Below are 25,982 nucleotides of genomic sequence, written 5' to 3' on the forward strand. Positions count from 1 at the left end.
AACCTATTGAGGCGACATCAAAATTACCTATCACAAAACAACCTGGTTTTGCAAGGGTGGGTCCCATGAGTTTTTGTCCCCGGACTCTGTGGTCATCTAGGGAAACCTACCAAACCCACACATTTCTGAAAACTAGACACGGTATGGCTTGCGTGGGTCCCCAAACATTTCTCTACCCAGAATCCCCTGCAAAAGTAAAATTTTGTTGAAAAAAATAGATTTTTCTCACATTTTTGTGTGAGAAAGTTGTAGGATCACCGGGCTGACACAAATTTCCTACCACTCAGCAACGAGGGCAAGTGTCAGGGGAGACGTTCTTTCTCACTAGCATCATGACCCACTCATGGGTCCACCCCGTCCCAGACCTTACTACGTGAGGCAGTCCTGTCTCCACCCAGCCAATCAAACGCCAGAAAACCAAAAGGTTAAAGGTTACATAAACCCCTCCCACCGCCATGCCTGTTATCAACAAGACCCAGAAACAAACACAGCGGGAGGGAGGGAGGGAGGGAGGGAAGAGGACTGGGATGGGGAGGACCCTAATCGGGGTAATGAAGATTACCAGTAAGTAACAAGACATTACCCCCTCATGGGTTCTCCCAGTCCTTACTATGTGAGGAACTCACAAGCAGAGTACCTAGAAGAAAAAAACGCAGGACACCAGGGATCCATGCAAAAAGTACAACACATTATTCAAATAAATGATCAACGAACAGCAGCGTTCAAAACGCCAACAGAAAAACTGTCAACAGAGGCATGTAAAACATCAAGTCGGGGTAATGAAGAATTACCGGTAAGTAACACAACATTAGCGTTCGTCTGGTTGCTGGCACTGAGCATGGTTTAGCTGATGGCAGCATGTTCGCACGGGTGCCCGGAACGTACGCTGCTGTCATTGTGCGCCTGTGCAACACCAGGGGTTGTGTCTGCAGCACCAGCACGCTCCCTCCTCCCTCTCAGAGCATCACCAGCAGCTGCAAAACATGGAGTCGCCCTGCTGTTTACTTCACCTTGCTCTTGCTTGTCCGATAGTTCCCAAACTTTATTAATGTGCTAAATGTATGCGCATTATTTTAATATCTGCCATCTGTATAAATAAAAAAAATCTCTGCTCTTGTTTAACTATGTAGTGCTGCATAGATATACCTTGTTGGTATCACTGCCTCACAACTCACACATCTGTTGTCACACAAGTCCAACTCGGCACAGATATACTACATGGCTGGCTACCACTCTCCACACAGTAGCTTGCTCCACCTGAGAACAACTCTCACAGTCATACAACAGAACCTCCCGAGACAGAATTCCGGGCAAAAATCTAACACTTCCCAACTGTGCCAACTCAACAGCACTTGGTACAACAAAGCCAGTGCTCGATTTAAAAATAGAAAAAAGTTATGTGTAGGGATCCAAATGTATTCTTAGAATCCTGCTGCAGGCACTACTGAATGCCAGGGTGGTACAATTACAAGAGGGGCAGTGCCCATGCCATCTCATGCCTCTTTCTTCCACTACCCTACACTTCCTGTCTGTTTATCTCACTCTCGAGGGTCCTTTTACATTGTATAATGTGATAATGTGCCTATTACTGTCGTAGCCTCCATGTTAAACAGCAGTAGAGATTACAGCTACCAGTATAATGTGCTGCATGGCTAAATACTTATAAGGTCCCAAAGGCGAGACCGATTGCTTTGCAAATACTTGTCTTAATAGGGTACAAGGTCTGTGTTTTTGACAAGGAGCAACGAGTGGGGGCGCGAATTCGTGCAAATTAGGGCTGTGTGTCCCAAAAGAAGTCCAGAACCACGTCTTCAAAGCGATACAAAAGGGGATGATGGACGGAGCGTTTGAACAAATCAAACACTCACCCCCAGTCAACTGATCTGGGTTTAATCCATCACCATTCTTTAGTTCACTCAGCCACCCCAGTTCAGACATGGCTATATGCAAATCAGTCTGACCCTGTGCCTTGTGGGTACAGTCCAGCCAGAACTGCCAAGCCATGTCTTCCCTGGACCAGAACCACGTCTTCAGCTCCCCACAAAATTCAAGGTAGTTACTCTGACTGACCAATGATTTATGGTTCAGTGTCTCATTAACAATAAAGATTTGCCAACTGTTCTAAGCCTGTCTGTTAAAAGGTCAAAGTGCTTACATACCTGAAGCGTCTTTTACGATGTGAAAATGAAATGTAATAAAAACCTACAAATTGGTTCTCCTGATCATGTAACAATTCAACTATGCATAAAAATCCAATAAGGACAAATACAATTACCAATGAACATATTATTTTTGCTAGAAACATACCTTTCCCTTCGGAATTTTTCCTGCCACTTCTTTCCCACTTGCCATGAGCGCTCCCATGATTGTAGAATAAGCTACCACACTAATAAAAGAAGAACATAGACATCAGTCACCACAGACATCCCTTATTTTTCAGAACATCACCTTTTTTAGGGGGCACAGTTAAATGCAAACTATGTCTAAAATGAATCCCAAGTTAATTTAATCCTTCTACTTAAAATTTTTAATATCAACCCAAAGGGATATTGAAACATACACAAAGATTACAACAGTGGATTACTTAAAAAATGACAAGAAAATAATGTACTAAAAGTTTGGAGTTGAAAGGGCCCTGCAATTCAGATGGGGATTCCCTTTTTCCTTTCTAGGCGGTCCAGAGCAATTTGCACAAAATTGGTCTTTCTCTGCAGTGGCACAGTGAGATGGAATACTGCCTATAGTTAAGATGAATCCATGTCCGTTTTCTCAGTAAAAACCACACCGGGCATGGGTATGAAGACATGTGGTTCCTGCAGCTCAGCAAACCTGAGAAACTTAAGCTGCACCCCAATGATGAGGCCAAACAAGACCAAGACAAGTCTGTATGGTGCTAGCAGTTTCTGATGGATTTATCTTCCAGTGGTAGGGAAAGGACTGACTTCCTAGGCTCATGCAAGGCTCTTGAGGATTATGAGCAAAAATAAATGAATGTAAATCACAACAGTTAGCGTGGTTAAGACTGATACAAGCTTATTTATTTCATACTTTTTTCTAATTGTGTGAAGATTGTCTTACACAGTGTTGAGAGAGAACACATGACTATAGTTGTCTGCAATAGCATCTGCCCAAAGTTAATGTCAGAAGATGCCCACTAAAACACACACAGATGGTATACCACTGGGTCATTTAGTTCAACACAAAAGGTTACTCTGCTTTAACAAAGGTTGTTTTTCAGCACACACTCCGTTTGTGGACTCGCTTCCAGGGAGAATCTTGAACCACTTTTGTAAGAAAGTAATCTGCTATCAACAGAGGCACTTGGTTGACTGAAACGTTTGGAATAAAATGTGTCTTTTGGATTCCAAACATCTAACTGAAGACAACAGGCACATTAAGGTCAGGAAGCAACCCGCAGAAGGCTGCATCAACCGAATGGGGAACTTGCAGTTTAAACAGAATTGCAAACTACGGCTTTTTAAAGTGTGTGCGCTAAGCAGAAAATACACTGCATGTATACACCAAATAGAATACACAGCCCCCCCCCCCCCAATGGCTTGACCACGTTTGCCGAAAATACAATAAACAATGTTTTAAAAATAATGATACACATACGGTCCCAGAAGGAGAAAAAAGGCTGATGAGGAGGTTAGCGTAGAGGGACAGCATCAGAAATACAACACTCACTTGTAGTTGTCAGACCATGCGATCTCCCCATCACATTCCCCAGAGGAGACATGTCCCCTACCCATATGGTCCGGCTGAACAGTTGCACCCCTGAAACCTCTGAGGTCAAACTTTGAACGTAATCCCTCGCCATCACCCAAAGCCGTCTAGAACACATTTATAGATTCGACCCGTGAAAAGACAAATTCCTGCCATGATAATCCAAAGAAAATTGAACACTGATGGAAGCCACTGTTCCTTTAGAATTCATGTGTTTCTCTTTATTTCCAGCAGCACCCTATTTCATGCCAGAGTGTCTTGTCTCAGAGTGGGATCAAGGTGGAGACGATTCTCCTCCACCATCTGATCTTTCTTGCAAATCACAGCTTCTAACACATGGTCTTTGCCACTTAGCAGGACATGGAACCCTCTTCACTGCTACTCCTGTACTAGAGTATTTTCCCTTGGAAAACGAGGACAGTTTACATAATTTGTGCCTACTGTAGGAAGCTGGAGCATCAGGTGCTCAATGCAAACCAATGGGGAATCTCAAACTTGGAAAAAGACTACATGCTCAGGCCAGGAGGCTGAACGAAAGAAACCTACAGCTGCACAAGTAAGTTGGGATGTGCTGGAGGGTAAGGACACTGTTGGTAGATCTCCCCAAGGCCCAGGTGATCCAGGCGCAAGGGGTGTTCTTTGGCGTCAGAAGTCAGCATACCAGCGCAGTGGCGGTTGGGGGAAGGTTGTCATTGAGAGGCTGCAGCTGTCGACATGGATAGCGGCAGGGGTCAACCCACAAGTGACTCTTTCTCAGGATCACTGGGGAACCCTTTCTGGACCAGAGGGCTTCTTGGACTCGGGCTGTGGGCTTCGGGTGCAGAGACAGTCGACTTTGCGGTTCTACAAGCAGAGCACATTGTCTTTAAAAAAAAAAATCTTCAGGACAGGTCCACTGTCCACAGGAGATCAGGAGTCATTTTAGGAGGCAGGTAGTCCTCCAAGGGTTCTGGAGGTCGCAGGTCTGCGAGACGAGTTGCTCTTCTTTAGCAGGGTCTTTGAGAGCTGCAGACAGGCCTGTAGGGCTGGGGCCAAGGCAGTTTGTGTCTTTAGTCTTCAGTGCTGCATGGCTCTTCTTTGTCCTCTTCTTCATAGGTCGCCGGTAATCTGATGAATAAGGTTCAGAGGTCGCCCTAAATACTCAATTCCGGGGTGTTACAGGGGCTCGAAGGTAGTAGCAAGCGGGCTACTTACCTTCAGAGTGCCTACACCCTTTGTATGTCCACTCCCTCTGGGTAGGGGGAATATCCCTAAACCCTATTGGCTAGAATCCTCCAAAACAATATAAAGGATTTTCAAAGGAAGGGGTCACTTCACCTCAGGGGACCTTGGTGGTGATCCTGGCTGCGAGGGGACACACCCCTCTCATTTACTAATTTTACAGCCGACCTTGCTGCCAAAAGTGGGGCTTGGTCAGGGGGGCTGGCATCTCCGCTAGCTGGAGAGGCCATGGTCAGCAGAACAAAGGACAGGAAGTCTTTGAATCTCACCGCCTTTCAATGCTGTTCTTGCTTGGGTGTAGGTGTGAACCACCTCTACCAAGAGCAGGCTTTGTTTCTGACCCACAAGAGCAAAAGGCTCTCACCTCAGGGGCTCAGAAATATGTCTAGAGATGGCAGGCTGGTGCAGGCCAGCCAGACACACACTAGTGGTTTAGTAGGTTTGCAGGGGGCACCTTTGAGGTGCTTCTGTGTGCACCTATTAATTAATCTAACCCTGGCATTAGTGTGTGTGAGATGTTTGGTACCAAACACCTTGGAATTCGGTGAAGCCATCATGGAGCTGTGGTACTCGTAGTGACAAGCTCCCATTCCAAATACCCAGTATGGAGTCCCCATGCACTTATAATGTCTAAGAATGGACTTAGACACTATAGGGGCATATATGCTCATGCAATTATGCCCTAACATGAGGTATAGTGATCTCTGCCTTAGGGCTGTAAAGCCTGCTGTGGGAGTAACTTACCTATGCCTCTTACAGTGCTGGTTGGCCTAGCACACAGGGATATGTGTCATTTCCATCTTCACCAAATCAAGCATTCTGCATTGTCAGTGTGAATGTGTTTGATGAGGGGTCTCTTAGGGTGGAAAGATGCATACTGCAGCACTTAGAGAGCCTCTCTGGTCACTTGCTACCACTGGTACCTTCTACAAGGGATTATATTTGGGCCAGATGTGTACCAATTGTGGAAACAAAGGTACAGCTTTGGGAAAGAACACATGCACTGGGAACCAGTACTTGGCCTCTACCTACAAGGTGGCCAAAGTATACAACAGGTCCCTGCCCTATCTGGCATTTAGATGCCTGGATAATGAGGCCTACTGCTTGCAGGCCTGCAAAACCTTCCCACGGTCGATCAGGTGATCCTGCCAGGTGGAGCTAAAGACAGCAATATCATTTAGATATGCTGTACTTAAGGTCTTAAGTACAGCAAGGGCTTAGTTCACCAAACTTTGGAAGGTGGCAGGGGGCATTCTTTAGTGCAAAGGGCATATCAGTAAACTGAAAATGCCCATCTGGTGTGTAGAATGCTGTCTTTTCGTTTGCTCCTGGAACCAAGCTAATCTGCCAGTCGTCAGCAGTTAAGTCAAAGGTACAGAGAAATTGGTATGCACCTACTTTGCCTATCAGTTCATCAGCCCAGGGTATAGGGTGAGCATCTGTCTTGGTGACAGTACTGAGACCTCTGTAATCCACACAACACCTCAATTCTCTCTTTCCACCCTGTGCGTGAAGCTTGGGGACTAAGACCACTGGGCTGGCCCAGGGATTCTCAGAGGGTTCAATAACCCCTAACTCCAGCATCTTGCTTACATCAGCTTTGATGCTCTCCTTAACTTGGTCAGACTGCCAATAGATCTGTGTTTTGACAGGCAAGCTGCTCCAGTGTTCACATCATGGGTACACCAGTGTGTCTGTCCAGGGATTAAGGAGAAGAGCTCAGCATACTGTTGCAGGACTTGCTTGCAGTCAGCCTGCTGTTGGGTAGAGAGAGTGTCTGAGTAGACAACTCGATCAACTGACCAGTCTTTTAGACTGTAAGAGAAGGGGTCAGGGAGAGGTTCACTCTCTGCTTCCTGATCCTCATCAGTAACCATCAGCATGGTTACATCAGCTCTGTCACGGAAACGTTCTAGGCGGCTCACATGATCACCCTCTCGGGGCTCCTGCTAGTGCCCAGGTCTACAAAGTTGGTGACCTCACTTTTCTTTTTAATGATAGGGTAAGGACCACTCCATTAGTCTTGGTTCCACAGGTTCCACAACCCAATCTTCTGTCCTGGTTGAAACTCCACCCGTGGACTCTTTTGATCATACCAGAGCTTCTGCAGCTCTTGGCTGGCCTCAAGGTTTTTGGATGTTTTTTCCATGTACTCTGCCATCCTGGAATGTAGGCCTAGTACACAGTCCACAATATCTTGCTTAGGTTAGTGGAGAGACTTCTCCCAACCCTCCTTCACAAGACAAAATGGTCCTGTAACATGACCTATAAGTTCACTACACCTGATCACCCACAAACCATTGGCCAGTTGAAAGGTTGAACAAGACATTGAAAGGTATGATCATGTGACTAGGCATGTTTGTTACCACTGCTGGTCATAGCATCACGCTATCTGTGAGATATTGCGCCTTGCCACGAACTAATTAGCAATGCGGTAGTATACTTTTCTGAAAGAACTACAATCACGAACGACGTGACGTCACTTTGTAGTTCTAAACCGGCCATGCTCGCGAGAGTACGCGCGCGAGGCCGCGAATGATTGTGGTACAGGGCACTGCCAAGGACAGGGCTATTATTAAGTTCTGACACCATCAGCGGGCATTACCACTAAGGTAAGCGGCAGATGAATAACAATGATAGATATGTAGAGTGATCTTTGCGTAGGCGGCGATCGGGCCAGCCCCTCCCCTACCGGTATCGATTGGCTGTGTGCTGCTCAGCCTAACAGTGAAGTAGTTAGAGCTTACTGGTGACTGCGCCTCCCCCTGACTCAGTCACGGCCTGAGATACCGACGGACAGGTATGATTACCTGTGTTGCTAGCCTGATACTAGGTGTTTGCCATTGTGCTAGCCATATGCTGTATATAAGAAGCTTTGTAAACCACTGGCAGTTTAGCCTGTAGTTGACAGGGAGGTGGATAGAGGGTGTTTTGTGCACCTCTTGATGGGTGTTAATTACCTCCATGTACAGAATACCTTGGATTACGTAGATATATACATCGCCAGAGTAGCTTAATGTCTGGTCGTCTGGTTTTTGTATTTTACGCAGTCGGTTTCTGTTATTGTAGAGCGGGGTCTCATATATCCTGAGCCAGGTCCAGGAAGAGGTGAGGTCCACTCCCCGGACACACTGGGTGAGTAAGCAAGCTATTATATTATTGCGAAACAATTTATTATGTTTTCTACAGACCAGTGTAGCGGATTGTGATTTTCCTGTACGTTTGTCCTCTCTAAATAGTACATATCCAACCAGGTGCCGAAGAGAGGAGTTGACACAGTCGAAGGAACATTATATCCTTTACTGGTTTTCACTTGTGTGTTTTTTCATATTTTTTTCACACTTTAATCACAACCAATGCAGTAGTATTATTATAGAACAGAGACCCTGACGAAAGCCGAAGGAGTTATCCCTTAGTGGCTGAAACATGTTGTTCTCCTCGCAGCTATTTGTGTGGACTGCAATGACGATATTATACTGTTCTTGTTTTTATTAAGGAAGGGGCCAACAATCATTAACGTTTTCTGGGTTGAGTTCCCTATCCTTTTTTAAGATCACCACTTATTTTTTGTTTACACTGCACTTCCCATCACATCAACATCATGTGGTAGTACCGAGTGATTGTGGGTCGCTACTCCGTATCTGGTTATCGGGGTATGCCGGTCTCAATGATCTAGAGACACAATACCCGATAAGGACTACCAAATGATAATATTGATCATTACAAGACTGTTGATGGGAATCCTACACCAGGGGTGACTCACGTTACTGGTCCTTCACATCTTGTGATCTGGTTTGTTAGTATTATTGTGTTCGTACCCTTGTACTATTGATAAGGTGATGACGAGCAGAGGATTACGGTTGAATCCCTAATTAGACCCCTAAGTTTGTAGTTGTTTGATGATCATGGGACTCCCTGAAAAACTCAAAGGGAGATGGGATGACCTTTTGCCATGCCTACAGAGAGGTGGCTCAGAAGGGGGTAGATTTACCCACTTTGCCTACTAGCTCTCTTTGATGAAGGTAAGGACACCACGCATCATCAGCTGATCTCCTCCCGTCAGCTTGCCTAGCAATTTCATTCTTGAGTCTAGATTTACACTATCAACCACACAATTCTTTAATGTCCTTGCTTCTTTAAGTACTTCCCATCTCTGCTAAGTACCACGCACCAGGGGTTAGACTAACGCATGTTAGTGCTGGTGGCTGCATCACCGCATTTAAACACATTAGTCCTGGATTATTGCTCCTCCGACTTCATGAATGTGTGATGAGGTGCTGTGGGAATAATTAACAAAAACTGCTCAGTCGCACTTGGGCTTTGCGTTTACTGCTACCTACCCCAGAAAATGTACTGCGCCATGTCACCCTAGACAAACCATGGGCGGTGAACTCTGGTCCGTTTGTGGAGTTTGCAGAACTTCTGCACTCCGCGGAGTTCCCAAAAATTCTGCTCCACTTCGCAGAGTTTTTATCCTCGGTCACGTTCATCAACGTCAAGTTGGCAACTGAGAGTGAGGATAATCCCACTTCTGGTGAGATTTTTCCTCGCTCGCCAAGATCCAGTTGGCGAGCGCTAGCAAGGAAAATCAACCTCCTGGCAAGATTTCTCAACACAGGCAGTCAGATGCGAGTGGTTACGGCAGGTAGCGAGCATTCATGTTGAGAAATCTTCCGTTCGTATTGAGAAAGCTGCTGCTCAAGTAGAAAATCTACTCGAGCAGCAGAAAGGAAGCTGCATCCGCTTGCTCTGCGCAGGGTGCCGTTTCCAATGATTTTACAGCGTGGGACAAACACCCGGTGCTCAAAATCATCTTGAACGGCATGACCCTAACAAACTCTGCCGCTCGCGGAACTCAGCGTAGTGTGGGAGAGTTTTTTTGTCCTAAACTCTGCCCATCCGTAGCCTAGACTTGTTTCTGTGGTCACAAAAGTGTGAAGTGTCTCACTATGATATTTATTACTTGTGTTTCCACAGCAGTGCACAGTTTTAATTCTCCAGGACATGCGGGTCTGGCAGTGGTGAGGCACACACTGCCAAGGAGAAATTCCCTAGGTGAGGGACACCTTTCTGTGGCTACTCTGCACAGACTCATTCCTTTGGGTCACAAGGGCTGATAGTTGCAAAGTTACAATCAGGTGAGCCCGTAATAGTGTGTGGTCATGGATGGTGACCACTGCGGTGTGTGTCATCATAGCTGTTGTTCTCTAGTGAAGGAGGGGGCTTCAAGGGACGGGACAAGCATGGCATATGTTACACATACACTCACAGGACCTGGACGGGATCTGTGTGAATCCTCTCTCCATGCTCCAGCCTACAGCAAACTATCCTGCAACTTTTAATACTGCCTGTATTATTCTCACTCATTTCTAGTTCTCAGACTGACTTCTTTCGCCTTTCATTTGGAAAAACATTTAAAGTCTAAAACAGCAATAAGGTTTTGTGGTTTTCGATGTGATAAAGACCGCAAGTCCTCGTCATTTGTGATGGCAAAGATCCGAATGACAAGTGCTCAGTTAAACAGCTTTTTTGCCAGTGGCTGGTCTGCCTGATGTTCCCATCTACATGCATTCTTGGAGAATGGCTTTCCGATAAAGGCTAACTCTGCAGCTGATCTTCAGGGTGCATTCACAATGCTTCTGAGCCTTTATACTAGAGCCAGAAATACAAAGCAATTCTTTAATAAATTAGAATGCAATGCTTCAGTAAATCTTAAAAGGGTAGAGGGAATGAGTGCTCCTTTGTCATCAAGCAATGACTTCTGTATCAAAGTTTAACTGAACAAAGTATGCACCTCTTATGCTTCCCAGTTCCACCCCTGACTAACTCATACACTTCAGGGTTTTCTTGGCAAGGTGGATCTTGAAGGACTAACTTAATAACAATATAGTCAAGACTAATAGTCTCAAAAGACAAATAACATTTGTGGATTGGATTAGCTTGTAGCTCCAAATAGACTATACATTAATACAGCAAGATTAAAGAAAGACTAGGCTTAATTTAATGGAATGAATCAGTGAATTGTTATAATGGGAATGGGACACTGGAAAAGTGCCCACTCCGTGAAATGCTCTCCAGGTAACATCTATTATCTAAAGAGCGCATGAATCCCACAAAAGCCAAATCAGCCTTCTTGTCTTTCTGTGAATTTAAGGTCTTTGATCTGAGTAAGAGCAATAGCAGCTCTCAATAATGTCAAAAGTGTGCTATGTGAAGTACTGAGTAAACACTCATTACTTTAAATAACATGAATTGGGCTGTCAGTTTTTGTGCTGCATACATTTTCTCCACGTGATAAAGTGCCACTCAAAGTGTCACACAAGAGGATGCAAATGTCACTCATCAGCACGCCCAAAAATGCAAATGTCATGAATATGCATACAGGAAACTTGGCAGCTATGGCTTCCTTGGTTACACACAGCTTAGCTTTACCATCTGTGTTTTATCAGCTGAACTCCCGGTATTCTGCCTGTCTTGTTATAAAGTTTGCAGTGCCGTCTCAGTGTTACTGGTCTCCTGTTTCTAGGTGTAGGAAAGTAGGACCTGCTTCTATGGTTACCCCCACTTTTTGCCTGGTTCTAAGCTGTATTTGACTAGTCTGACTGGGATTCTGCTAATCAGTACCCCAGTCTATCTGCTTTGCCCCTACACTGTTGTGTTCAGTACTAAGGTACATTCCAGATTGGATACTAGGGTACCTTTATAAGTCCCTAATATATGGTACTAAGGTACCCAGGGAATAGGTACCTCAGAGGTCCAACGCGGGCTGAAGCATGCATTATGCCACCTATGGGAGACCATGCAAAAGGGAACTACAGGCCTTCCATTGCATCCTGTGTTAGTTGGTGCTAGCACCACTTACTAAAGATATAGGTTTCCTATATCTAGGGTCATTATACTTAAAACCTATAAGTCACCCCTATAGCAGGCCTTTGCAATCCTTAAGGCAGGGTGCTTGGTTCTAATTGAAAGGGTGCCACTGCATGAGCAGGACACCCCTGCAGCCTACGGAGTCCATTCTCCCAGGTTGTCAGTGAAGCAGCCATATACCATATAGAGGAGCACCGCGTAAATAAGCGATGACCATATCGAAAACAACTGCAACGGATCCTATCATGTTTGGTATCAAACATGTTGGAATCATACCCCCACACTGTAAAGGGCGAGGGAGGTATGAGTCTAAGCACTGGAAGAGCCCTCAGTTAGGCTCTCAGTGTTCCCGATACCAGCCTTTTTGACCTGGACAGCACAAAATGATTGCTGCTGACCAGAGATATGATTCTGCCCTCCTGCTGCTGAGCCAAGCTCGAGCAGAGGAAGGTAGGACCATAGGCATTCTGTCACTGGGAGGTGTGAAAACCTCCCAGACAAGATTTTGTGTACTGGGATGGGGCGAGTGTGCTAGCCAGCGCCACTAAGTCTGCATGATGGGCACATTTGGTGTCCCTGTGCATAGTCCAGTTCAAACCAGTTCTGGAAGTCGTTGGCTCCTACTCTGGCGCAAAACTGGACAAAAGTCATGGAAGTTACCTCCCCCCTGTCCAGATCCTCCCCTGGGAGGGTCCCCTGAATCTTCCCAACCCTTTCCCTAGGGTAATTAAGGGCTTACCTGAGTGTAGGTCCCTAGATTCATCGTGGAATAAGATTCAGCTCAGACACCACTACTCTTCGACCAACAGGGCACTCTGGACTTCATTTGGGCCCAACTTCATCTCCCTTCCAATCTGCTGCATCGTCTGTGCCTGTGCATCATACAGGAACCTTCCAAGGCCTGTGAAGCATCAAAGACACTTGAAGAAATCTCCCTTGGAGTGATAGAGTCACTCCCTTGCATTTGCAGGTACTGCAACTAAGTCAAGTGGTCTGCAGATCCTGAGCTCTTCCAGACTCCGTGGGCTCTGCAACACAGATCGTGGTTTTCCACAGCTCCAGATGCCCTCTCTACCCTCACACCAATTTTGAGGCCAGTATCCCTCTAGGGGAGTCGCAATAACCGAACTCCTGTGCACCCCGTCTAACTTGCAGTTGCAAAGACTTGTTGATTTCTTTCCGAGAAGGTCTCCGGGCTCCAAGTAGCCCCAACCTGTAGCATTTCATGTGACCAGAATATTCAGCCACACCGCATCGTGTGCATCGTGGCCTGCATCTTTTGGTGAGCTGCTTGAGGTCCTCTCGTGACTCCAGTGCCTCCTGCCTGTGGGTCCACCATTGGGTTCGACTGCGGTTTCTGACACCACTTCACACGTACGCACCCGGCTTCTCTGGTGTACGTGGGTACTAGGGTATCCATGGGTGGGGTGGCTGTCCAACCTTCTGTCTTCCACGGGGTTTCTTCAGGGTCCACTGGGAAGGGTCCTTAATCTTTAAAAGTCCAACCGTGACTTACACGTAGGGTTGTACGGATCACATGGTTGTGTACTCACACTGCACACACTCTCCATGGGGCCCCTATCTACCTACCTTGGGAGGGTAGCGGAATGAAAGGGAAAGAAGCAGCTGGGTCATAGATGACTGCACCACCAGGACTAGTCACTAGCATTCGATGATATTGCCCACCTTAAATGATCTGCCGCTTGTAGATCATAAATATAAATATGTAAACTGGTTGGATGAGAGGCAATATTTAGGCACAAACAATTAGTACAGATAAGCACATCAATAAAAGGCGTCAGCAAAATAGTTGTTTCTGGTCTTTTTATTCTCGGATATGCTTCATATGAAAGAACCAACCAACGCGTTTTACCCAAACATGGCCTTCTTCAGGGCAACATGTTTACGGAGTAAGCTATATCCTCAAGAGTTGGGTCAAGGATGGTTAATGTAAAATCCTAGGGTGTGATGATGAACCCCATAGTAGAGAGAAATCCTGTAAGTATAGGTAATGCAATGTACTTTCAAGTGGTATTTGCTGTATCGTAGTGTGGAGCCGTGTCCGGGAAGTAGTCCTGAAGCCAGCACGTCAGATGGATACCATCCTTGACCCAACTCTGCGGGCAAGCGGCCGGGTCCCAGGACTTACCAGTAGTTAACGCCTTGATTGCCTCTTTAATTTTGAACAGCGTAATGGGTCCATCTAGGTGTGTTCGCTGTTCCATGGTAATGCAGGTCAGTGTCAGGTTAGCAAAGGAGGAGTCATAAGCCTCCGGGTTAGTGCCGTGACTGTCTGGTTCACTCGTGTGTAGGGATGTGTGAGTTCATCATGGCTGGAAAGCTGCATATAAAGGATGGTATCTACTCCACGGCATAGAGCCATTATAAGGTGTTAGAGCTGATCCTGTCAGATAAGTCACACTGAGTCATCCAGCTCTATCAGGCATGGCATGTGTACAAACAGAGTGTGCAGCATAATTAAAGCAACACAATCTTTCTAAAAGAGCAACATGTTGGTGCTGTGCTTCTGTCAGAGCATGCATGACACTGGGGTCATCAGCTGACTGAGCTTCCAGGTCCCGAAGTGTAAGCTCCAATCGGGAAAGGTCCCTGTTAATCAGCTGTCTCATGTTACCCTGTACACCCAGACAGTGTGCCCGCTGTGTCACCCTGAAAGAATCCCATTCTACCAGTCTCTTGGAAGCAGTGTTAACATTATCAAAATACCACATAATCATTGACCCTGGGGAAGCACTGAATGGGAGATCCTCCAACAGTGCAGGTTGCAGGCGCCAGGTAGGAATGGGAGGTGGGATGGCTGCCTAATGTAGTTGCAGAAGGTGTGAGTTGTTATTAGAGTGAGTGCATCCCAGGTACTCTGCATGTGTAATAGAAGGGAGCAATGATGTTGCTCTAAGGAATTTGTCAATACGACATGTAGGCTCTGTGGCACAGAATAAACGGAATATACCTTTGTGTGGTAGGGTCTGGAGACACCAGAAGTCATCTAGCCGCCATTGGCGGAGTCAATCATTCAACATCTGAGTACTGGAAGTCGCAGTTGTGCGGGGTAAAGAGGGGAAGGTACGGTCGATGGTAGTGTCCAGTACACTATTTAACTCCCCTCCAAGAAGCCATGGTGTTTCACTCCATTGAGATAGTGTGCTCGATAGGGCATGGAAAAAGGTGGTCTAATCAGTGTTGGGGGCATAAATGGAACCGAGAAGAATGGAGCAGCCAACAAGCCGACCTTTCACCAGGACATAGTGACCCTCTGGATCCAATATTGTTCCTTCTACTGTCAACAGGGCCCCAGTTTTAACCCACAGTGGTAACCCCGAGCATAAGTAGAACAGTTGGTGGTAAATAACTGCCCACACCAGCATCTTCGTAGCTTGAGGGCTACGGAGTGGATAAGACATGCCTCCTGTAACAACGCTATGTACGTGGAGCGGCGTTTCAGGAAGGAATAGACTGAGTAGGGGAGCGAAGTTGTGTGCATGCTCTGCACATTCCAAGTAGGTATGTTAAAATTGGTCAAGTAGAGTGGGACATGTTGCCCAAACACTGGGCACTGCAAACGTGTCAGCAAGAGTGTAGCCATATATCCTGCACATAAGAATAAGTTGAAGTGGGGACTGGGCCACAATGAGTTGCGGGTCTTAACTAAACTAATATAAACCATTAACAGAAAAACAAATACCAGTGGAGCAAAGGTGAAACATGGTTCCGCTCAAATAGTGATAGAACTAACACCAAGCAAGGGATAACCAGTCAAGGAACTGATTGGGAGGAGGGGGGGGGGCTTGGCAACCAGTAATGGGTTACCCCGTACAATGGAGGAGGAATTCACAGGAACCCAAAAATTCATCTGAAGATGAATGGGCGTGGTGAAGCTGGCATCAGGGGTTTCCAAACATTCAATAGCTGGCAATAAAACCAAAGGGCGGCACAATGAGTGAGAGGGCCCTACTCCAAACAAGTCCCTTAGGTGGTGCAGCACGAGAAGCCCTGTTGATGGTGAGAAGAACCCTCTGACCCAGCTCAAAAGATGACAGCAAGCAAATATAGCTGTATAGGCAACAACAAAGAAACTCACAGTGCCTGCCACCAAGATGGGGATGAGAAGGCCTCAGCAGTCTTCATGTGCAGCCTGCGTGTCAGATCCCACCAGGAGAAAGGATGGCAGCCAGTAAGCGTTTAACAAGGAAAGCCTAATAGACACACAGGAGGGGCAGCAGGCACATAAAAAAGCATCGCCCAGTGTTGTATCTATCGGTGAGCCCTTGTCTAGGAGTGACCGTCACATTGCCACCTCAGGGGCCCACAGGCAAGTCCCGACAGCAATACACAGCACAGGGGTACACAAGCACTCACAGGCGTATTAAGTCAAGTATGGCCACTCTTTGCCACATCTCTCATTATATCGCAGAGCTCATGAGTAGTGACGGCACCCCGCAGTTAAAGGGGCCTGGTCACGTGTAGCCCACACAAAAGTAGGCCGCACGATGAAGGCGGGGGAGGGCTGAGTGGCACCACGAGCACTGAACCAAGCAAGCCTGAAGGTCCGTCTCCTTTTCAGGAGAAGGTAGGTGTGCCAACAGGTATTACTGGGGCGCGCGGGTGTCCAACTCTGCCAGGGCCTCCTCACACAGCACACTCCAGGCTCGCCCCATCGACCCACCACAGCGATCTGCAGCTCCAGGCGAGGCCTTGGTCCTCAATGTCCGGGGCTGCCTTCCCGGCATGCTCGTCAAAGGGCCGCAAGGCTGCTCGTGGGCCCGGCACCAGTCAGCTGCAGTGTCTTACCTCTGCCACTCACAACCGTAGAATTGTTTAAACAAGGCTGCAGAGAAGTGTAAGGGAGCGGGGAGGCAAGTTTGAGGCAGTGAAGGGCGCCCGATAAACATGTTGGCTGGTCCAGTCTTGACCCCCCCCCCCCCGACCCCCCCCATCTTCAGCCATAATGATGATTGCACAGCCAATCAGTTATTGGCTAAATTGTCATCTAGAAACATCTCTTATTGGAAAATGCTTTTCTCAGAGTCCCAGAATTCCTGCCTAATCTTGTATTCCCCTTTCTTTTACAGTGCTCCATGGTGCTGATAAAGGCATTCAGTATTTACACATATGTACCCTCAAATAAATACATATGCCATGTACCAAATTATCATCTTCAGTCACCTTTTTTACTACAGTATACGATCTTCTTCGGAGTGTAAAACAACTGCAGGAGATGGATCTGATGAAATGGGTTACCTCCTTGAGAGATTTTCAGGAAACATCTTTGAAACCACCTCAGAATACCCATCTTATCTATATCTATGGTACCTACAGAAAATAAGGGCCGATTTCTATGTGGCTTTGGGAATGGGATATTGCCCAAAGATGTTTTTATGACTGAATATAGAAGAAAAGGAACAATTTGCAGAGGCTATGCTTAAGGTTTGCTTTAAAACCATATGCTTTACACATCTCAATTATATACTCATTCATTTCAGAGTGCTTTCTACCTCGTTCATCAAGATAATTCAAGGATCAATTTATCACGAGTTCTATATTACTTTGGGAAAAACTGGAATATTATGTGATTTATTAATGTGAAAGGAATAAATGATTTTAGGCAAGAACACCTATATCATTACGAAAAACAAATTAAGTAACAGGAAGGATAGAGCACTAGGTAATCCAACTTTTCAGCTAATACATTGGGAAGAGAAAATTACGCTTCCTAGAAAACAAAATCATATTTTTGAATAAACCTAAAGAAACCCTTGTCACCTAGCCTAGGGTACAGCAAAAACAAACTAGAAGCTGAATATAGACAGAAATTCTCCATTTGTCTCTACAGTGATCCTTAAACAGCAATCTCAATTTTCGCACGGAAAATGCAGACCAAAATAATGGTAGGTCATCTTAACCGTAACAATGCATATTAATGGGTTGTTACACTTAAAGATACCCTAAGTGCATGTTTTCAATAGTAAAGTGGCAGCGCTGCCACAGAACACCTGAAATCCTCCTCATTCAGTCTGAAGAAAGAAGTACAAGCTAGAAATAAAAAACAAGCATTGGAAATGCAATAGGTCTCGGATTTATTTGAGTTAGAGCTAATGGCATTGTAAATGGCAATGTCTTTTAGCCATGTGTTATGGAGTGAATGCATGTGGTGTGTAGTGGAATTATGTGGGTTGGATTGGAATTGTAGCAATGGTGGCATGCTGCGCTTTAGATGAATATGTGTAAAAGTAAAGTGCACTATATTGCAATTGCTAAAATAGGTAATTGTGGATGTGTTAACAATTGATGTGTGCACTGATGGCTGGTGGTGTGTGTGCCTGTAGAAATTGTGCACTGATGGCTGGTGGTGTGTGTGCCTGGTGGAAGCGTGCACTGCCGGCTGGTTGTGTGTGTGCCTTGTGAAAGCGTGCACTGACGGCTGGTGTTGTGTGTGCATGGTGAAAGTGTGCACTGATGGCTGGTGATGTGTGTGTGTTTGGTGAAAGCGTGCACTGACGTCTGGTGGTGTGTGCCTGGTGGAAGGCTGCACTGACGGCTGGTGGTGTTTGTGCCCGGTGAAAGCGTACACTCACGGCTGGTGGTGTTTGTGCCTGGTGAAAGCGTGCACTCACGGCTGGTGGTGGTGTGTGTGTGTGTGTGTGTGGTTGTGTGTGTGGTTGTGTGTGTGGTTGCGTGTGTGGTTGCGTGTGTGGTTGCGTGTGTGGTGGTGAGTGTGTGGTGGTGAGTGTGTGGTGGTGAGTGTGTGGTGGTGAGTATGGTGTGATAGTGTGTGTGGTGGTGTGTGTGTGTGTGTGGTCTTATGTGTGTGGTCTTATGTGTGTGGTCTTATGTGTGTGTTCTTATGTGTGTGTGTGTGTGTGTGTGTGTGGTGGACTTAGTTCGAGTTTTCGTACCCTGCACACTCACACACTGCCCCTACACACTCACACACTGCTCACCCTACACACTCACACAATTTTCACCCTGCACACTCACACACTGTTCACCCTGCACACACACACACTATTCACCCTGCACACTCACACACTGTTCACCCTGCACACTCACACAATGTTCACCCTGCACACTCACACAATGTTCACCCTGCACACTCACACACTGCTCACCCTACACACTCTCACACTGCTCACCCTACAGACTCACACACTGCTCACCCTGCACACTGCTCACCCTACAAACACACAATGTTCACCCTGCACACTCACACACTGCTCACCCTACACACTCACACAATGTTCACCTTGCACGCTCACACACTGTTAACCCTGCATACTCACACACTGCTCACCCTGCATACTCACACACTGCTCACCCTGCATACTCACACACTGCTCACCCTACACACTCACACACAGCTCACCCTACGTAATACAAAAAGACCTAGCTCTGCCCTTTGGCCTGCGTTGTAATCGTACAGTAGGTTGTGAGTAGTTGGGCTTGATTGGTTGGGGCGTCCCCTCCTTGCTGCTCCCCTCACAGAAGGCCGGCTGCCTCCATGAAGCTCCCAAGACACGTGTTCACCTGTTCTTTGTGTTAGCTCCTGTGTGTCAGTGCACCGTGTAAGCGCACACGCATACCCTGCTCTCTCTGGAACACTCACTCTCCAGGGTCACTCTCACTCTGCAGTCACTCGCACTCTGCAGTCACTCATGCTGTCACTCTCACTCTGCATTCACTCTCACTCACAGACGGCTGGTCGTGTGTGTGCCTGGTGAAAGCGTGCAATGACGGCTGGTGTTGTATGTGCTTGGTGAAAGCGTACACTGACGGCTGGTGTTGTGTGTGCCTGTTGAGAGTGTGCACCGATGGCTGGTGGTGTATGTGTGTGCCTGGTGAGTGTGTGGTGGTGAGTGTGTGATGGTGAGTGTGTGATGGTGAGTGTGTGGTGGTGAGTGTGTGGTGGTGAGGGTGTGTGTGGTGTGTGTGTGTGGTGTTGTGTGTGTGTGTGTGTGTGTGTGTGTGGTGTGTGTGTGGGGTGTGTGTGTGGTGTTGTGTGTGTGTGGTGTTGTGTGCGTGTGGTGTGTGTGGTCTTATGTATGTAGTGTTATGTGTGTGGTGTGTGTGTGTTATGTGTGTGTGGTTTGTGTCTGTGTGGTGTGTGTCTGTGTGGTGTTGTGTGATCCTCTGTGAGACACTGGGGTCTATTGTCTGGAATGGAAGCTTTGGTCAGATGGGGGAGCATGGAAATGTAGCGCTCCTGTGAAAGAGCTGGCAGGTGATTGGGGTCCCCCTTAGGAGCCAAAGACTCTGAAAGCAGTGCCCCTGTCTTTAACACCACCACACCAGTGTGCCTCAAGTAACATGTGCCCGGTCTTCAGCAACGCAGGGGTAGAGAGGAGAGGAGAGGCAGGACAACGCAGGGGCAGAGAGAAGAGGCAGGACAACGCAGGGGCAGAGAGAAGAGGCAGGACAACGCAGAGGCAGAGAGGAGAGGCAGGACACAATGCAGGGGCAGAGAGGAGAGGCAGGTGACAACGCAGGGGCAGAGAGGAGAGGCAGGACACAATACAGCGGCGGAGAGGAGAGGCAGGACACACCGCTGGGGCACGGAGAGGCAGGTGACAACGCAGGGGCAGGGAGGAGAGGCAGGTGACAACGCAGGGGCAGGGAAGAGAGGCAGGACACAACGCAGGGGCGGAGAGGCAGGACACAACGCAGGGGCGGAGAGGCAGGATACAACGCAGGGGCAGAGAGGAGAGGCAGGACAACGCAGGGGCAGAGAGGAGAGCAGGACACACCGCTGGGGCACGGAGAGGCAGGTGACAACGCAGGGGCAGGGAGGAGATGCAGGTGACAACGCAGGGGCAGGGAAGAGAGGCAGGACACAACGCAGGGGCGGAGAGGCAGGACACAACGCAGGGGCGGAGAGGCAGGATACAACGCAGGGGCGGAGAGGCAGGATACAACGCAGGGGCGGAGAGGCAGGATAAAACGCAGGGGCAGAGAGTTGAGGCAGGTGACAACGCAGGGGCAGAGAGGAGAGGCAGGACACAACGCAGGGGCAGAGAGAAGAGCCTGGACAACGCAGGGCCAGAGAGGAGAGCCAGTACAACGCAGGGCCAGAGAGGAGAAGCAGGACACAAGGCAGGGGCTGAGAGGAGAGGCAGGACAACGCAGGGGCAGAGAGGAGAAGCAGGACAACGCAGGGGCAGAGAGGAGAGGCAGGACAATGCAGGGGCAGAGAGGAGAGGCAAGACAACGCAGGGGCAGAGAAGAGAGGCAAGACACAACGCAGGGGCCGAGAGGAGAGGCAGGACACAACGCAAGGGGGGACAGGTGAGGCAGGACACAACACAAGGGGGGGAAGTGGTGAGGCAGGACACAACGCAGGGGCAGAGAGGAGAGGCAGGACAACGCAGGGGCAGAGAGGAGAGGCAGGACAACACAGGGGCAGAGAGGAGAGGCCGGACACAACGCAGGGGCAGAGAGAAGAGGCATCTGGAGGGGAGAGTTAACTAGGGGAAAGGGCAGGGACACGAGGGGTTTTGAAATGGGGCGGGGGCTAATGGGGACATTAGCAACATAAAAGGGAATTAAGAAGGTAGAATAAACAAATGAAGTGAAATTAGAGAAAAGGTGGAGAGAGGAAACATACGAGAAAGATAGAGGTGTGCCATCGGAATGAGAGGGGGTGCTTGAGGCGTGGAAACGGAAGGAAGAACACGGAAACTGGAAAAGGAGAAGAAAAGCATTGGCAGGTGGGGAGGCAGTGACTCAGAAAGGTGGGTGCCTTTTGCAGAGCGGCAGAGGGCAAGTAAACTAGATGGGAGAGCGGCACGCAAGGAAAGAACCCAATAGAGTTGAACTTGTGCATTCAGGAGAGCAGAGAAGGCCAAATAGGGAAGTGAGGGGAGGGGGCAGGGAGGAACAGGACAGGAATGGGCAGAGCAGGCCTTTAATAGGGAGAAAAACATGCGCAGAAATATAAACGGGCGAGGGAGGGGCAGACAGGCAGAATACGAAAGAAAAGGTGGTGCGAGGCGGAAAATGTGCAATAGGGTAGATGGTCTCTTGTATCCTGGAGAAGATAGGGGTAGAAAAAGAGGAATAAGATACAGCTTGTGGTGAAGAGCAGGGCAGGCGGGAGACAGGGACGTGGAACTGGTGCGAGGAAAGGGGCAGTGTAGATAGCACAGAAGGCGGGGGGGATAAGCGAAATCAGTGGCGAGGGAACAGGTTGCAGAGAAGGTGCTGAAGAGAGATAGAGGGAGAAGGGTGGTGGTGACCGGTGCGGGGGCTGGGATGGGACAGGCGGTTAGGGAGGGGTAGGATTGAGGCTAGAGAAGCAGAGGGGTAGAAGGTGGCGAGAGGGAAGGAGGGCTGCAGCCCTGTAAGATACAGCGCGGATGAGATAAGAGCGAGAGACTGGGAGAGCGATACGGGAGGGAAGGGTGGATTGAGGCACAGCGAGCGGCGAGGCACGGGATACAGGGAGCCCGAATGGACAAGAGGGGGCAGGATGGGGATGGGTGGAGACAGGTGAGGTATCAGGTTTGAGGCAAGTAGTTTAGAGAGGTGGAGGGCAGTGAGAAAGGCACCTGCGCCTAGGCTGCATATGAAACCTGTAAAAGTTGATTTGCTCTGATATTGTAACAGCTTACAAGCACTTCGTTTATTTTCATCAGATGTGTTAGGTTTTCGTGAAATTCTTTGTAGTGGCTCACACAAAAAAAACTTCCTTTGTTTCTATTTCTCAAAACAGCTACATAATTAGATTGATTATTTCATGTGTTTCTGCTTGTGTTCGCCGGAGAGAGCACGCCAGATAAATTAGCACATAGCAGGGCCTACAAAGACAGATAATATGCCCTTGTGTTTCCTACGAAGCCGTGTTTGACATTTGGCGCTGGCTAGCAAACCTGACTTTGCTTTCAGAACTAACAGGTGGCGCGCTGGAGTGTTCTGTCTCAAAAGAAGACGCATCGTGCAGGGCTGTTTGTATCGGTAGTATCTCAGCTTAAGTTCAGATGCTTCCTGTTATCTTTCGCCGCTAACAAAATAGAGCGTTCTCTGAGTCCTCAGTTCCAATCCTGCCAAAGCAGAAAAGCTGCGTAATATAATTTGAGAAATATTAGCAGGTTTGACATAGAGCGCTTAACAGCAGATTTGCGTTATGTAGTTATTCTTTTGGAAGTTGTGTTTTAATTCGTGTACGACGGCGCAACGATTCTTACTTCATAAATGTTGATTCGTCCTAACAGCGTGCACGCGCCTTCTTAAGTGAATCTCAATTTATTTCAATATGCTCCGGCAATCCGTATAAAGATCAATAGCTCCCCTCCAGTGCAGCGGGAGCGCGCACGCCCCTGAGCGCGGGAACCATCGCAGCTTCATGATTAATTCAAGAATTGGAGTTAAGAAAACAGTGACGTCAGACTGCCCCAAAGAGGTTCCATGATTGTTCACCTGACAGGTTTCTTGGCTGCTGTCCACAGAACCGCCTCGTGTCCCGCAGCTCCCCCACCCTCCAGTGCTACCCTCCCAAAACACACACACACGGGATGGGACAAGATAATACAAGCACAGCCGGCGCCTCAGACCGAGCTCACGAGGCTGTGCACTAACGCCTCCGCAGCCGCCGCCGTCGTGCGCACAAGAGTCACACACGTGAGATGCGCCCTCATTGCCCGGACCCCACAACCCCAAGGGTCACACACGTCACATGCGCCCCCACTGCTGTGACCCCACGACCCCAAGGGTCAAACACGTGGTGTGCCTGCGCAGTGGTGCACTCAGAGGTAGTATGAGATGCATCTTCCTACTCATGCACGCAGAGAACACACGCGAGTTAAACCCTCACAGCTGAGTCCACAAAGATGATAGTGCTCCCCCACCCTCCAGTGCTGCCCTCCCAAAACACACACACACACGGGCTGGGACGAGATAATACAAGCACGGGCGGCGCCTCAGACCGAGCTCACGAGGATGTGCACTAACGCCTCCGCAGCCACTGCCGTGCGCACAAGAGTCACACACGTGAGATGCGCCCTCACTGCCCGGACTCCACAACCCCAAGGGTCACACACGTCACATGCGCCCCCACTGCTGTGACCCTACGACCCCAAGGGTCAAACACGTTGTGTGCCTTCGCAGTGGTGCACTCAGAGGTAGTATGAGATGCATCTTCCTACTCATGCACGCAGAGAGCACACGCGAGTTAAACCCTCACAGCTGAGTCCACAAAGATGATAGTGAGAAATGGACTTTCACAGTCATGCACTCAGTGAAAGCGCAGGGTCTAGATTCTGTCACACGGCTTCGCCACACCTTCACAATAATGCTTGTGAAGCCCGGTCATCTACTAACCAGAAGTTAAAAGCAAGAGGCACTTCAACTGATCGCGAAAGCGATCGTATTGTAAAAAAAAAAAAAAAAAAAATGCAAGTAACTGGAGAGTGCTGAATGCGCGCCCAGCATCTGGCTTCAATTACCGCGGCCCCCGACAGCTGGTAATTGATGAATTATAGCCTTCTGCTGCGCGTGTCCGGACGGAATATGCAGGAAGTGGAGAAACTCTACAGACTATGGCCTATTGCGTGCTGCCTTGTAAAAACACAGCCATGCGCGGGCCAATTGCCATGCAGCTGCCATAAATAACAAACAAAATTCACGCGCTTCTCTGGAATTCGTAGGTTAGATTTTCGAAGTCCTCTCAAAAGGACTCTGAAGCCACACCCACTTCGTGGGATGTAGGCGGAGCCCTAAAAAGGGTGGACGCCAGGCTTCCAAATTATTTATGAGTTGGATTAATTAGTTAGGGCCAACAGGAGCAAGTCAGAGTATCACATCTGGAGCAATGTAGATCATGTCCAACCTGCATAGCTAGTACCTGCATTGGGCGAGAGGTTGGATTACAAGAAATTAGTAAGGCTGCGAATCCCTGTTACTTTTAAGATACATTTTTTTTAATTGCCCTCGGCCAAACAACACTGTTTGGTTAGCACATCTACCTAATCTAAAAGAACACAAACTTCAACACATGATGCTGAAGTGTGTTAGACATGGCTCTGACTGTTTTCATACATAACAGAGCTTGTGTGAATAACAATGTGACCAGGCTAGAGGGATTGGTACATTGTAGTCTGCCTTTGCTTCACTTGAGGTGAAGCTGTCCAGAACAAAGTTCAGTGTAGCAGCCAGGCAGTGTAGTAGTTTTACTAGCTAACAGTCCAGATTTGGATGAACTGTTTAAAACTGTGTTAAACTTGCAAAATGTAGAATACCTGCCAGCAAACAAGATCTGTCAAGTGTATGTATCGAAACTGGAATAGGTTGATATCCATTCCAAGAGCCCGATCTATGATACTGACACTCAAAGCACAGATGGCAAGTGAAAGTGAAGTCTCTGGACTTGTGCTACTACTTTACCTTTTAAGAAAACCCTAGAAATTCACTGAAAAAGATGGAAGTTAAAGGGATGCTATAGTCAGGTGAGAATGTCAGTTAAACCATACCATTTAAAACGAAGAAAACCACTGAAATTTCCAAGTTATCTCAATTAACTATAACTTGTGCCCGAAAATGACTATACCTCGAACCCTTACCTTGCACAATGTTGCCATCAATTATGTCATTTCAGTTATTGCTGTTATGTTATCAATGATATTCACAGAACATGTCATGAGTGATGTAATATGTGAATTAATTAGCAGTACATAGTGAGGGCGAGAGTCATAGTTACTGTAATGCAAATGAGATATTACAGGTCCGAACTATAAAGTTGCTTTAACCTTTGTTTATTTTGTATTTCCAGGCTTTTTAAAACGCAAAGTAAGACATCTACTGCCGAGCTCAGCATGGGGTTTGGTGCCCAGACCTTGTCGTCCAGAGCTTTCTGGTGTGCGCAGTGTGGGGTTGGGTGCAGAACTGGCCTCAGGCCCTGTGCCCCACCTCCAACCCTCTGTGGGTGCCCACACATCTGCCAAGCAGGGACTTCCGCCATTCATGGCGTAGGGCTGGACGCAGGGGCAGACAGTGAACCACTGTAGGCACCCACCTCACTGCTGCGCATGGATCATGTACCCATATATCTGGTGCGCTTTTTGAGTAGGGCAAAATTACTGGGTTTGTCAAAGGTTCAGAACATCAAAATATATAAAAAGTGGCAGGCCTATTGCCTTTATCAAGAAATCAGCACATCAACA

At 47.8% G+C, this 25,982-nt stretch overlaps 1 protein-coding gene across 2 annotated transcripts in view; it reads right to left on the reverse strand.

Annotated features, from left to right (window-relative positions):
* The window catches only part of TTC13 (tetratricopeptide repeat domain 13), a 1,212,286-nt gene that overhangs the window by 178,353 nt on the left and 1,007,951 nt on the right, over positions 1-25,982 (reverse strand). For both annotated transcript variants that reach the window (XM_078649075.1, XM_078649076.1), the window contains exon 21: positions 2,308-2,386. In XM_078649075.1, the coding sequence (XP_078505201.1) occupies positions 2,308-2,386 (79 nt within the window). The remainder of the gene's footprint in view (positions 1-2,307; positions 2,387-25,982) is intronic.

Source organism: Lissotriton helveticus, chromosome 6 (genome assembly GCF_964261635.1).
Source record: "Lissotriton helveticus chromosome 6, aLisHel1.1, whole genome shotgun sequence".
Taxonomy (NCBI): domain Eukaryota; kingdom Metazoa; phylum Chordata; class Amphibia; order Caudata; family Salamandridae; genus Lissotriton; species Lissotriton helveticus.